Consider the following 13,875-nt stretch of genomic DNA (forward strand, 5'->3'; position numbering starts at 1 on the left):
TTTCTCTGGTTCATACATGTTCTGATAACTACTGGTTTGTGACGCACTGGTTCATCCCATAATCATATTTTCACTTTTGCTGCAAATCAGATTTATTTTCACCATTTACCTCAACCATCAACATGACCGACCTTTTTACATTTTCACAAACTTAAAATATTTTTGGAAATACTAATCTAAACAGTGCATACAACGGCAATAATAATAATGTTATTTGCTTTTCGTCCCACTAACTACTCTTTTTACTGTTTTCGGAGACGCAGAGCTTCCAGAATTTAGTCCTGCAGGAGTTCTTTTATGTGCCAGTAAATCTATTGACAGGAGACTGATGTATCTGAGCACCTTCAAATATCACTGGACTGAGCTAGGATCGAACCTGCCAAGTTGGGGCAACGGCAATTATAGATCTATTTGATAATCTTTTATGTGTCTGCCAAGTTGGGGGTAACGGCAATTATAGATCTATTTGATAATCTTTTATGTGTCTTAAATGTCTCATATATTTTTACCTTACGAGCTATAACAATGGAGATATTCACAATTTTATTAGTAAGTCCATCAATGGTGAGAATTGCCAACAGAGGTAGTGTATTATTTAGTTTTCATGGTAATCAACTAGCTAATAATGATAGTGATTGTTGTTGCGATTATTTAAATAAGCTTCAAATCCGCTTGGTCATTAGCTATTATTGATCAGGAAGATAATAAAGATGACTATGAAAGTGAGAAGGAAAATGCAATCACTTAGAAAGGGAATCATTAAAGGAGGGGGTTGTTGTAATAACATCAAGTAAGCTCGCAGAAAACAAAACGTGATGGCCTGCAATGTCCTCAGTCCGTAAAACTTATAAACTAAAACATTACATTGACTCACTATTGTTAATTGAGGTGTTCTATCACTTTACTGCCTCAATTATACAAACAGTAACCCATCAATGATGGGTATGACTGGTAGTATACAGATGACACTGTACTCCTGGTGACATTATTGAAGGTCTGTAAAATCTCTTAGGCAACGTGAGCCATGCAAGCCTTCAATACAACCTTGATATTAATGTAGGACAGGCGAAATGCATGGTCATCAGCAAAAATGAAGTGCTACTCTATATACTCAAAGCTAATGGTCAAAATGTTGAGAATGCAACTAAATTCACCTATTTGTAAATTGTTTTAAGTGAAGAAATCCGCACAGAACAAGCAAGAAACATCTTCATTAAAACGGAAAAAAATGCTATGCAGTCAGGACCTTAGCCTAAACTTGAAGAGGCAAATAGCGAGATGTTACACCTGCTCCACAATTTTTTAACACAGTTAAAGCTTGGATGCTAACCAATGCCATGGAGAAGAAAATCCTAGCCTTCAAAATGTGGATCTACAGGACCCTGGTCAAGATCATATGTGTCCAACATGTGACCAACGAAGAAGTCCTTTGACATACCGTATTTACTCGTGTATTAGACTCTCTTGCGTATTAGATCCTCCCTGGCTTTTTGGGACAAAAAAGAAAAAAGAAAGGAATCTTGCATACAAGACCCCCCAACATTATTCGTAGGGGAAGAATGATTCCACTTCGAAACAGGTACAAGACTTACTGCAGCTCCGATGACATCACACAAATTTGTGAATAGTTTCGTCCGTATGACCCGTGCAATGAAAACACGTGTCAGAGTCATGCAGTACATCTGTTTTGTAGTTAAGAAATATTTGCCCCGTAGCGTAGGCCTACTGCAGCTCTGATGACGTCGTACAAATAGGTGAATAGTTTCATGCATCAGTCATGCTATATGTCTGGTTCTTTTAGTTAAGAATGTCCGCCAGCGTAATGGTTAGCATAGTTAGCTGCCGTTCTCGGGGGCCTGAGTTCAATTCCTGGTACCGTATTGCCAGAGATTTAAGAATGGCAGGAAAGTTGATATGTGGTAAAAATGGTACATGCAGCTCCCTTCCATTGGGGGCTGCACCACCTCGGGATGATGAAACGAGTTTACTTTAGTTAAGAAATATTCACGGTTGTTGCTATTAATATAGCAGGCAACATCATTAACAAAGTGATCGTTTAATATCTCATAACTCAGGCCAGTATAGTCTACGTAATCTTTGGAGAGAAGTAGGTATAAAATGCGATATAAACAATCCAACCATAATGATTTTACTTGCCAACGTACCTAAATAATAATAATAATAATAATAATAATAATAATAATTAGGCATTGGGATGTGGCGACCCCATCGCCCAGTGAGAAACCACTGCAATCAGCTACCCGAGTATTGGCGGGAAAACCATAATGTTTGCGGGATATGGAGGAAATGCCTACTCCTGGTCCTGAACAACTAGGATGAAATAAGGCAGAAAGCCTTCTTCACAATTTCATAAAATCATCCTTCATCTCTCATCTTTACCTTTCTAAACAACATTTAGAATTGTAATTGGAGGATTTATCCTCATCTCAAGGTGACACCTTAGACAGTCAACCATGAAAAGTCTTTTGAAAAAGAATTCCACCGACTGCAATAATATATTGCAGAAAAGACAGCATTTGGATGCGTTGGGCTGTCATTCGGAAGATTATGATGGATCGGAGCATCTGAAAACTCAACAGCCAGCATCTACACAAAAAGTTCAAAGAATAACATAAACAAATCTCTTTCCTCTCGACACACAATGTTAACTCTTTGTGCCAAATTGGAAAATTAAAGACTGTCACTGACATCATGGACAAACATAAAATTCTAATCATGGCCTTTCAAGAAGTAAGAAATAGTGATCAAGACCCAATAGAATCACAAGGGTACCGACTGTATAAAGGAATCCCTGAAAATGAGTGATGAAAATCTGTCCACAGATTGGTAATGGATTTCTAGTTAACGTAAGAAATTTCATTTTTTGTCCATATTGAACTGAGAATTACAATGAATAAGCTTTTGATATCTACCTATTCAATACAATAATAATGTTGTTTATAGATGTAATTAGAACATTCTACTGTAATTATATTTAGTACTAGTTTCGGCGCATTTTTGCGTCATCCTCAGCTGTACAAGGAAATTGGAAAATAGGCAAATATAAAACTCATAATAAATATTAAATTGTAAGTGATATAAAAACCCTATGAAATCTACATAACCATAGATTTTTGGCTTTTAGTTGAACATTACTTTGATGGAGATGAAATTTATGCTTTCTAAAAACACCCCTAAAAAATTTGGGAGTCAAATTCTGCGAAATACATTGCTTTATAAATTTTATATCTTTACTTAAGTTTTCCTACTTTGATTCTTAAGCCGATATACTGACAGGCTATTGATTTGCTTGGTGGGCTGTATCAGTTAACATACGAAATTTCATATTTTGTCCGTACTGAAATGAGAATTTCAATTAATAAGTTTTTAATGTCCACCTATTCAATACAATAATAATGTTTATAGATGTAATGTCCGACTCGTTGGCTGAATGGTCAGCATACTGGCCTTCGGTTCAGAGGGTCCCGGGTTCGATTCCCGGCCGGGTCGGAGATTTTAACCTTCATTGGTTAATTCCAATGGCCCGGGGGCTGGGTATTTGTGCTGTCCCCAACATCCCTGCAACTCACACACCACATATAACACTATCCTCCACCACAATAACATGCAGTTATCTACAACTGGCAGATGCCGCCCACCCTCATCAGAGGGTCTGCCTTACAAGGGCTGTACTCGGCTAGAAATAGCCACACGAAATTATTATTATTATTATTATTATTATTATAGATGTAATTACAACATTCTAATTATATTCAGTACTAGTTTCGACACATTTTTGCGTCATCCTCAGCTGTAGGTTAACTCATAATGGCTGATTGTATCCACGAAGGCCCAGGCTCTAATTACACAATACTGACTTCAGAATCATCTCATGGCACAAAAGTTAATATGTGTGCTATGTAAGTAAATTAGACCTATGATAATCACTGATAGAAGTAAATATGTACCCTAGCATTTGCCATTGCATGAAATTCTACAATTCAGCAGCCAGATATCAACAGAGTTTTCAGTTTAAAAATACTGCAATAGAATCTTTGATGGACAAAATATTTGTGAACAATTTCACAGTCTTTATATGTATTATTCTCAACAAAGTTCTAAAATATTTTAAAATAAAGATATATCAAGGTAATTACAAACCCTTGAGCGTTTATTGGTGTTGTAGTTCTTCGAATTAGTGAACATCAGTCGCATATCCTTGCAGAATTCAAGAGGGTTTTCATAATTACCACCTAAAAGATCCTCTTTAATTGTGCGAAGATCCATTGGAGTATCTACAACTTGAAAATAATCAGGAAATTCCAATGCATCAACAGGTTCCCTGTAATCAAAAGTAACGAGTCACAATTAAAAATTAAACACAAAGCAAAAGTTCTGATGTCCACAGCTGAATAAAAGAGAAGTGAAAAATAAATGTGTTTCTTAAAAGAATATTCACTATATTCTGCATAAAAACTCATTCAGTACAAATAATATGAGAATTAATTCAGTTGGTACACTTGGGCTTAGCTTTATATAGATACATGAACCTCAACAAGATTTTCAGGAACTTACGTACAGCAGTTCAATCTCTGAATAAGAACCTGAATTAATAGTTTCTTTTGGCCCCGGAGAAAGTCTCATAGGAACTTAGAGTCCCTGATTTACAACTTAATACTGGGACTGATTATTGGTATTTCTCTCTGGTCCTGCAAATATTTCAGTCGGCTGACAGCAGAGACAGCTCGACCATCAACCCTCTTTTAGAGTGGGCCAATAATTCAGATGTTAGACCCCTTAAAACAAAAATAATCTTTTATAGTCTACTGCTTTTCTTTATACCCATTCTATACTCTCTAATCAACAAAAGAATTACAGTATGTTAGGTTCAAGTGAAATCTTGAAGACACATATGTTACCGACTGACCCGACCCGACCCGACCCGACCCGACCCGACCCGACCCGACCAACCAATGATCTGCCATTAAGGCTATTGGGCTCATTTTCGCTCGGTTTTACACACTTATTTTCTGCCTTATGAAATTTCGACAACAGCTGAGTAACAAATATATCAGACGTCATCAACGTCCAGATGAATCGGCTTATGATTATCTTGACTCTATTATCGGCTATTCTGATGTGTTAGCTATTGCTCAACATCCCCAGGAAATTATTTCTCTTATTCGATTTTATGCCTCTCCAGCTTTCCGTCAAATCATCAATCCCTTTACGCCACCCACTACTATTCCTCAGCTTTACCACATTGCTCAACTAGATATTCTAAATACCCATAGTAATTTTTCTTATTATTCTTCTACTCCACCTCCCCAGTTTAACACTTCAACAACTCACATGCTTTCTACCACTCGTCCACCTTCTCAGAGTGATATCTCTCGTCTTCGCTGTTATCGGTGTCAGGCTATGGGGCACTTAGCACGAAATTGTACCAATTCTACCTTGGGAAACTTCAATTCCCGTCGTCAGTAGGCAGCTCACGACCTCTTGGGCAAAATCTGCCTTATGTTTCCTCAACTTTCTCGCCTGCTACTACATCACAGTCGTATACTCTTGTACAGTTACATAACACTCCCTCCTTAGCTTTATTAGATTCAGGTTCTGCAATTTCCCTAATCAGTTTCTCCTTTTTTCAGCAACTTTTACAAACGCATCCGCATCTTCAATTGCGCCCTTCTACCCTCAGATGTCTTTCCATATCTCAACACACTCTTGAAATCATGGGTCAACTAAATGTTAAAATTTCCCAATTTTCTTGGCCGTTTGAATTTCAAGTGGTTAATAATTGCTCACTTCCTGTTATTCTGGGGTATGATTTTTTTGCTCATACTGGCCTTATTTATAATACTGCCATGGCCTCTATCTCCTTTTTTTTTCAATCCGCACGTTCAAATTCCTTTGGTAGACCCCCTCGATTTCCCTATGAACCACGTATTCAGTCATCAGCATATTTATGCCACTGCTCCCCAACTAGATGCAATTGAGGCCTTGAAATCTGAATTTGCCGATGTTATCACAGATACTTTAGGCTCTGTTGTTAATTATCAGGCTCACATTGATTTACTTGATGAAACACCTGTTCGTTCGCCTCCTTACCATCTTAGCCCTCCTCGGATGGCCAAAATGGATGACATTATTGACAAAATGCTTCTGGATGGTACCATTGTCCCATCTTCTTCCAATTACGCATCTCCGGCATTTTTAGTCGATAAGCCTGATGGTTCTTTGCGCCTGGTCATTGATTATAGAAAATTGAACTCCAAAATACTCTATGATTCTAACCCTATTCCTAAAATGCAAAACGCCTTTCACTTTTTTTCTAAAGCTAAATATTTTTCTCTCTTGGATCTTAATTCTGCTTACTACCAAATCCCCTTGGACTCTCGTAGTAGCAGGCTTACTGCGTTTATCACCCCAAATGGCCTTTTTCAGTTTACAAAAGTTCCTTTTGGATTAAACTTGGGCTCGCAAATTATGCAGAGATTAGTTGATTCTCTATTTTCAGATTTTAAGTATAAATTTCTCTATCCTTATATCGACGATCTTTTAATATTTAGCCCAGATTTTGAGTCCCACATGTCTCATCTACACCAAGTTCTTTCCAGATGACGTTCTATTGGTCTCACAGTTAACCCCTCTAAAATTTCCCTAGCTCAAACTTCTATAAAATTCTTAGGTCACATTGTGTCATCTCAGGGAGTAGCTGTCGATCCCGAACGTACTTCTGCTATTTCTAACATTCCACCTCCCAAAAATCTCAAGCAAACGCGCACCTTTTTAGGCATGGTTTCTTTCTACCACCGGTTCATTCCTAACTTTTCTCACATTGCTGAGCCTCTCAATTATCTGAAACGTAAAAACGTTCCTTTCATTTGGACTCAATCTCAACAGGACGCCTTTCTTCGGCTTAAGTCTCTTTTGATGCATGCTCCCATTCTTCAATTTCCTGATTTCTCCCTACCTTTTGAAATACATACTGATGCTTCCAATCTTGCTGTTGCTGGTGTTCTAACTCAGGTTGTTAATGATGTTCCTCTATCTATCGCCTATTTCAGTCGACTTCTTTCTCCTACTGAGAGGAAATATTCTATCTTTGAGCGTGAAGCCCTGGCTTTATTAAATTCCATTGAACATTTTGCTGAAGGATATTTGGAGCATAAAGAATTCCTTGTCAAGACAGATAATCAGGCTCTCTCATGGTTGTTACATAATGCACCTAAGATTGGTAGAACTGGCCGATGGCTCATGCGATTGTCCAGATTCAAGTTTTCCCTTAAGTTCATTTCTAGCACTGAGAATTCTGTAGCTGACGCTCTTAGTCGCTTATTTGACACTTCCGCTCCTCAGTCAAGTACAACTGACGATTTACCCCCGGATGTCTCTATGATGCCTTCATCTTCCTTCATTAATGCTGTTTTTGCGTTAACAGACTTTCCTCTTTCATTTCAATCCTGTCAGTCGCATCAGCTCACCGATCAGTTCTGCATCCAACTCAAACAATCCATCTCTCATCCCTCTTACCAGGGTCCCTTTACCATTTTTAAAGATCTCTTGGTTTACAAACCCACTAAGAAAGCTTCCCCTAAAGTGGTGCTTCCACAGGCTCTTCAACCCATGATCTTGCAATATTATCATTCCTCCCCTGTGGGCAGGCATCTAGGCATCACTAAAACGTACAACCGTATAGCCTCTCTTTTCTTTTGGCCTCAAATGCGCAAGTCTATTCGCAACTTTGTTCAAACTTGTGAATTGTGTCAAAAATCTAAACCTTTAAACATAAAGTCTGCTGGTCTTCATTCTGCCCTTCCACCCACTCATCCTGCCCAAACCTTTTTCATTGATCTAGTTGGACCCATAGTTCGTTCTTCTCGTGGCAACTTATATATTTTTACCTTGTTGGATGCCTTCTCAAAATTTCTAGTCCTTCGACCCTTACGGAAAATTTCTACTAAGATCATCATTAATTTACTCACTGAACAAATCTTTCCTATTACCGGTTTGCCTGCTAATATTGTTTCTGATAATGCTTCTATTTTTACTTCAAGTGTTTTTTTTAATATGTGCTTTCAACTGGGTATCAAACGTATTTTGACTTCTCCCTACCACCCTCAGTCCAACACCGTGGAAAGGTATCACCGTAATCTCAAAGTTGCTTTATCTATATTTCATAGTTCTTTCCAGAAAGACTGGGATTCTCATCTTTCTTCTTTGGCGTTAGCCTTTAATTCCAGTATCAATAGTTCTACGGCTCAAACTCCGGCTAAGCTCTTTCTTGGTCGTGATCTTCAAACTCCTCTTTCCCTAACCTGGGATCTGCACAACCTCCTTGAATCTTCTGATCAGCCATCCTCTTCATCACTCTGGAAAGACGCCTTTGATCAATTGCTAAAAGCTCAACAGGTCCACAAAAAAGCTTATAATGCTCGTCATAAGCCATCCAACTTTAAAATTGGTGATTTAGTCCTCGATGGCTTGGACCATACCGTATTTTGTCTTTCCCTACTCCTGTCACTGTATATTTGCAATCTACTACTGATTTGTTTGACACTAAAAAACTTCATCTGAATCAGCTCAAGCGATTTCATCCTTAAAAACTTTCACATCTTGATCTTTTTTCTTTTGCCCTGTGTTTTCCTTTTCTTGTTATTACCTCCTCTTCTTTCTGATTTTTTTTTTCTCTCTATTCTCCATCTGGTCTGGAAATGTCTATTGCTCCCAGTGTTATTTACTTTTTTGTTCTTTTCTTTTTCTTTGTTGTTTGTCTACCTCATCCCCCCATTCTTTTCTCTCCCTTTATGGAATTTCTCTTTTTTTTCTCCCTCCACACAGGTTTCTCCAGTCTCCCTCCCAGCCCAATTGGCACAGGTTGTAATGGGAGTGTACATACATCTTCCCAACCATTTTCTTTTTCTCTTTTGTAATTGTTCTTAACTTTTATTGTTGTTTGTGATATATATTTATATATATATATATATTTCTATGTTAATTTATAACTACCCTTCTCTCCTTACCCTTTCCCTTTGCTAACGCTTAGCCCTTTTCTTGTTTCCCTTCCTCCTCTACCTTTTTGTATTATCTATTTCTCTATTTAGGCATGTTTATTGTGTTTGGACATTTTTCTGCCGCCTTTTGTTTTGTTTTGCAGTATTTTTGCTCTTTGATATACCGTTGCGGCTGCTATCGACCCCCGCTCCAGCTCATGGAAGGGCCCTCCATTGCTGTTCCTGGGGCCGCCACGCCGTCGCCACTCAACTGTATCTTCCGTTTTTCGTCTCCCACCAGCAGTCTTCATTTAACTCCAACTGCTTCAACAACAACAACAACAATAACAACAATGACAACAACAACAAAAAATCCTTCGGATTTTTTTCTGGTGCCCGGCGGATAATGTAACGGACTCCTCACTTCACCGGCAACTACTGTTATGAACCTCGCCACGCACATAACCTTTTTCTACTATTAATATGGACTTACCCTCATCATGATATAAACCGCATTTTCTCTTCAACTGGAACTTACATACTTATGTGAATTTGCACACATCATACCTTGCACGAACTCTGCTCTATCCACCTTTACACTTTACGATCTACGATAAACTAACTTCCTTTTCGCCGCCTGACGTCATGTGACATCGCCTGCTTTGTCACGCATGCTCCACTAATCTCTGGAATCTTCCAGACATATTTCTCATTATTCCACACTATAAATACCTGGCCTTCCTCTGAATGTGTTGAGATGGACTTTGGCCTGTGTGTCATCTCCGTCCTTAGCGACATGTGCCCTGGACTCTCCATTTTCGGGCAGAACTACTTGGTTCAAGATGAGGTATGACAAACTGATAATCTCCTTATTGTAAATACTTCTATGTTGCATTTGGAGCTATTTTCTTTGCATATTCTAACTGGGAGCAGTGCATTTCCAGGCCGAGATTTCACTTGTATCTTCAATATCTAAGCCTCTATTGACTAACTAGTGACAATTTTCTTTCCAAATGTGCGTGTGGTATATCAGCAACTCTGCGACTCCTATACATACTTGTGCTTAATCAGTGTTTCGCCATTTATGTTTTTGCATGCTTCGAAACTGTTTCATTGTAGTATACAGTGACTTACGCCTGCATGACAACGTTAATTTGTGCCTATCCGGGTGATAATTGAAGAGGTGGCGACTTTCATATTACATTTGGACTTTTGCTTAGAAGACTTCATGCTGGTATACTCCAATCTTGTAACTGTGTACATCCTTTTCTTATTTTCGTTGTTCTACATTTTTCTTTGTACTGTATTCATCCTTTTCTTGTCTATCTCTTTCCTCTCCTGGCCTATTCTCTTATTTGCTTTCATTCTCTTGGATATCTTATTCTTGGTGTAACAAATTTGTATTATATGTGGTTGGGAAAATTCCGTATTTGTACAGACTTCTATTCATGTAATATTGTAAGAGCTTGATTTAATTCTTCTAATATATCTATTTCCAAATTTTATCTTGGTTTCTCATCTATTTTCACCCGTCATGTCCCTTATTTCCCCTCCCATTCTCTTTTAATTTTCTAATATTATCTAGCATGCTTTCCACTGCGCTATCTGTGGTTATTCTGGAATGCTTATTGGAGATCTTTTTTTTTTACCACGGCCTCCATTCTCAATTTGGCGTTTTACTCGCTGCGTAATATTACTACCTACCGTTTGAAAGTACTCGGTGTCACCGATACTTTGGATTTCCCTCGGCAGTATTTATAAATAAATAAATATATATATATATATGTGCATATACCCCCATAAAGGGTTACACCACGTAGCAGATTCCCTATCAATTGTTTATCTGGTCTTTTCTTGAATTATTTCAAAGAACATGGACGTTTTCCCCCTTGATAAATTATTCCATTACCTAATTCCCCTTCCTATAAATTAATATTTGCCCCAATTTGTTCTCTCGAATTTCAACTATCTTTATATTATGATATTTCCTACCTTTAGAAGCTCCACTGAAGCTTATTCGTCTAATAATGTCATTTCACGCCATCTCTCGACTGACAGATACAGTAGGAAAATACTGCTGTTGAGCAGCTCGTCTCCTTACTCCCAAGTTTTTCTAACTGTGACATTTGTGTATATAATGTTAGATCTTCATCTTACCTTAAATTTCGACCACGTCCATCACAACATAATATTTAATATGGGCTCTGATTTCGATCTTGAATGACCACGTTTTGGCATGTATACTATTTATCTCAATCAGTTGTATCACATTGGTTTTCAAATTATCGGTTTGCATATTTAAGCTGCCTGCCTAATGTATTGGCATTCTACCCCATCCTTGAGTGAGCTGGCTCTCCTCCTGGTGTCTATATGTCTTCATTATGAGGTGAGGTTGAAAGAGTTTTTTCTTTCTTTTATCATTACTCTAATTATTCAGACACTTAATTGTCATCTTCCATACTCTAACCTCAACGGGCTCAATTGGTCAGGGTACACATGTCATGCGACCTTGTTCTACAAACTTAATATCTGGTTTTCTTTCCAAAACTTGCACAAGAACTTTAAGGATGAACAATTTTCGTTTGGGCAAGATAGCTACGGCCTATTCTGAAGAGTGAGTGGGTTTATGAACATTTTCCTGTGAAATTCACCTATTCCTTCTTTTGTTTTCCCTTCCGATTCCAGGCATTCGCTTATCTACATACCTCTCTTTCATCTTCTTTTTGTATTTTCATGTCCTGGGGTTGCTTTCTGATTAATAGATGAAGAAACTGAAGGAAATTTCATTACAACTGTATCTTAAACATTTAAGAACTCGCTAACAGTCAAGCGGTCCAAGTACAATTTTTCAGTGTTGACCAGGTGGACATTCATATTTAATTGACCTTTTAATGTGCTACACTAGTTTTTAGTCGGAAATCACATAGAACAAATCATGCTGCTTTCCTTTGGGTCTTTTCCAGTTCTTGTATCAAGTAATAATGGTAAGGGTCACAACACTGGAACCATAGCAGCGGCTTACATGCCTTCACTTCTCTGCCGTCCTCTTCACTTCTTTGTAGTTCCTGTACATCATCATGTTCTTCAGGTCTTCAAAGTATGATTTTCTTGGTCTTCTCCTACTTCTCTTCCTAAGCACTTTTCCTTCAAAAATGTTTGTCAAAAACTTATTGTGTATCAGCAGGTGGCCTATAGGGTTCATTTTCCTTTTTTCCCCTCTCTTTAACCTTCTCCCTCAAATCTTTGAGGCTACTCAAATGCAACTTTCCAGTCATTTTTCTCTTTACAACTCCAGATCTGTTGAGCCAATGTTTGAACAGTAGTGAATATAAAACTACTACTACTCCTATATACCTGTAATTTTTACAAGGTACCTATGCATGTAACACTGTGGCAAAGGAAAATGAAAATTTCACTAACCAAAATTGGGCAGATTAATTCTGACAGATTAAAATAATGTGAAAAATTTATAACGGGCGATTTGGACAACCAGAGAGACCTAACTCATAGTTCAAATATGTTGGGTATTCAGCCTAAAGGCTGGTTTGCTCCTCCACAGCTCCGCCAACAGCTGTCATGAACAGCCTAGGCGTCACTGAAGAGGCAATTTATTTTTATTTTTAAGGACATATTTACTTTCGAAAAGTTTATTTTCACTATAATACAAATTATATACTTCTAGGTTCCCCCTTCTGATCCTCTTTATTTTGTTGGTTCATTTTTGCGTGCTTGTTTGTATTGTCTGCCAAAAGCTGAAAAATTCCACTCCAAAATACAGTGAAAACTAGTCCAACACACTTGATCCTACAAGTAAGTTGTGAAAAGCCCGTTGATCTCCAGTGAAGGGATCGAGTGAGATATAATCCAAATTATTAGACCACTGTACAGGCGTAGGCCTAATTTGTTGAGATATCTTTGCTGGCAGAGGTCCATCATCTTTCTGCATTTAACACTCCTCATCTTTAAATCCTTCAATTTCTATTTCAAAATAACTACCATCACTGCTGTAGCTATCACTTTCATCGGTACAACCACCTAGATCAACACATTCGTCCTGCAAATACGGTATTTCCACATCGGTAACACAACCCACCGCTCACCGTGCCGCCATTTCTGTTTGCAATCAAAGATAGGGTAGGATTTTCCACCTGTTCAATACTACAAAATAGTGAACTTATTGAAAGATCGCATTTTTATTAATGTTATTTCTGGTACTGGTTTCGGCAACTTAATTTGCCATCACCAGCCTAGGAGATTGTTGCAGGACATTTTTGATAGCTAATTAAAATACTTATACTAATTGTATGTACATAAACAGGACCTTCTAAACTAAGTTTTGTGTTATTTACAATTGTGTGAATACCTTAAAGCTTATGTAACTGAAATACAGAGACTTAATCAATTATTACCAGGCTTTAGATAAGTCATAAAACTTATGCAATGTTTAATATATACAGCTCGTTGTGTTGTTTGTAACTATTATAAAAATTTAACTATGACACCAAACTTTAGATAAAATTTCTTTTTAAGTATATCCTATTCAGCTGTTAACCTTGAAGAAGCATAAAAACATTTTAATTTTTTTTCTGTCTTAGGCACTCTGTAAAATAATAAACCAACAGCTGGTTTCATTCTAGAATATTGTTGTACAATATAAATGTGTAGAAGACCATTTTCAGTGACCAATTTTGATAGAAAACAGTTCCTCATAGAATGTGATTAATGAACCATGTGTAGTGTTCATATTTTTCGTTATTAGAATAAAAGATTTAGGGCTGGTTTCATCAACGTGGGTTAAACCTTAACCCCGAGTTACACAGTTTTAACTCGGAGTTTGACTGTTCATTCCGTTTCATCAAGGAGGGTTATTTTTAACTCT

General features: G+C 37.6%; 1 protein-coding gene across 1 annotated transcript in view; it reads right to left on the reverse strand.

The window, feature by feature from the left end:
- Positions 1 to 13,875, reverse strand: part of BRWD3 (bromodomain and WD repeat-containing protein) — a 242,942-nt gene that overhangs the window by 19,003 nt on the left and 210,064 nt on the right. The window contains exon 25 of the mRNA XM_067143342.2: positions 4,162 to 4,342. Within this exon, the coding sequence (XP_066999443.2) occupies positions 4,162 to 4,342 (181 nt within the window). The remainder of the gene's footprint in view (positions 1 to 4,161; positions 4,343 to 13,875) is intronic.

The sequence above is a fragment of the Anabrus simplex genome, chromosome 3, assembly GCF_040414725.1.
Source record: "Anabrus simplex isolate iqAnaSimp1 chromosome 3, ASM4041472v1, whole genome shotgun sequence".
NCBI lineage: Eukaryota > Metazoa > Arthropoda > Insecta > Orthoptera > Tettigoniidae > Anabrus > Anabrus simplex.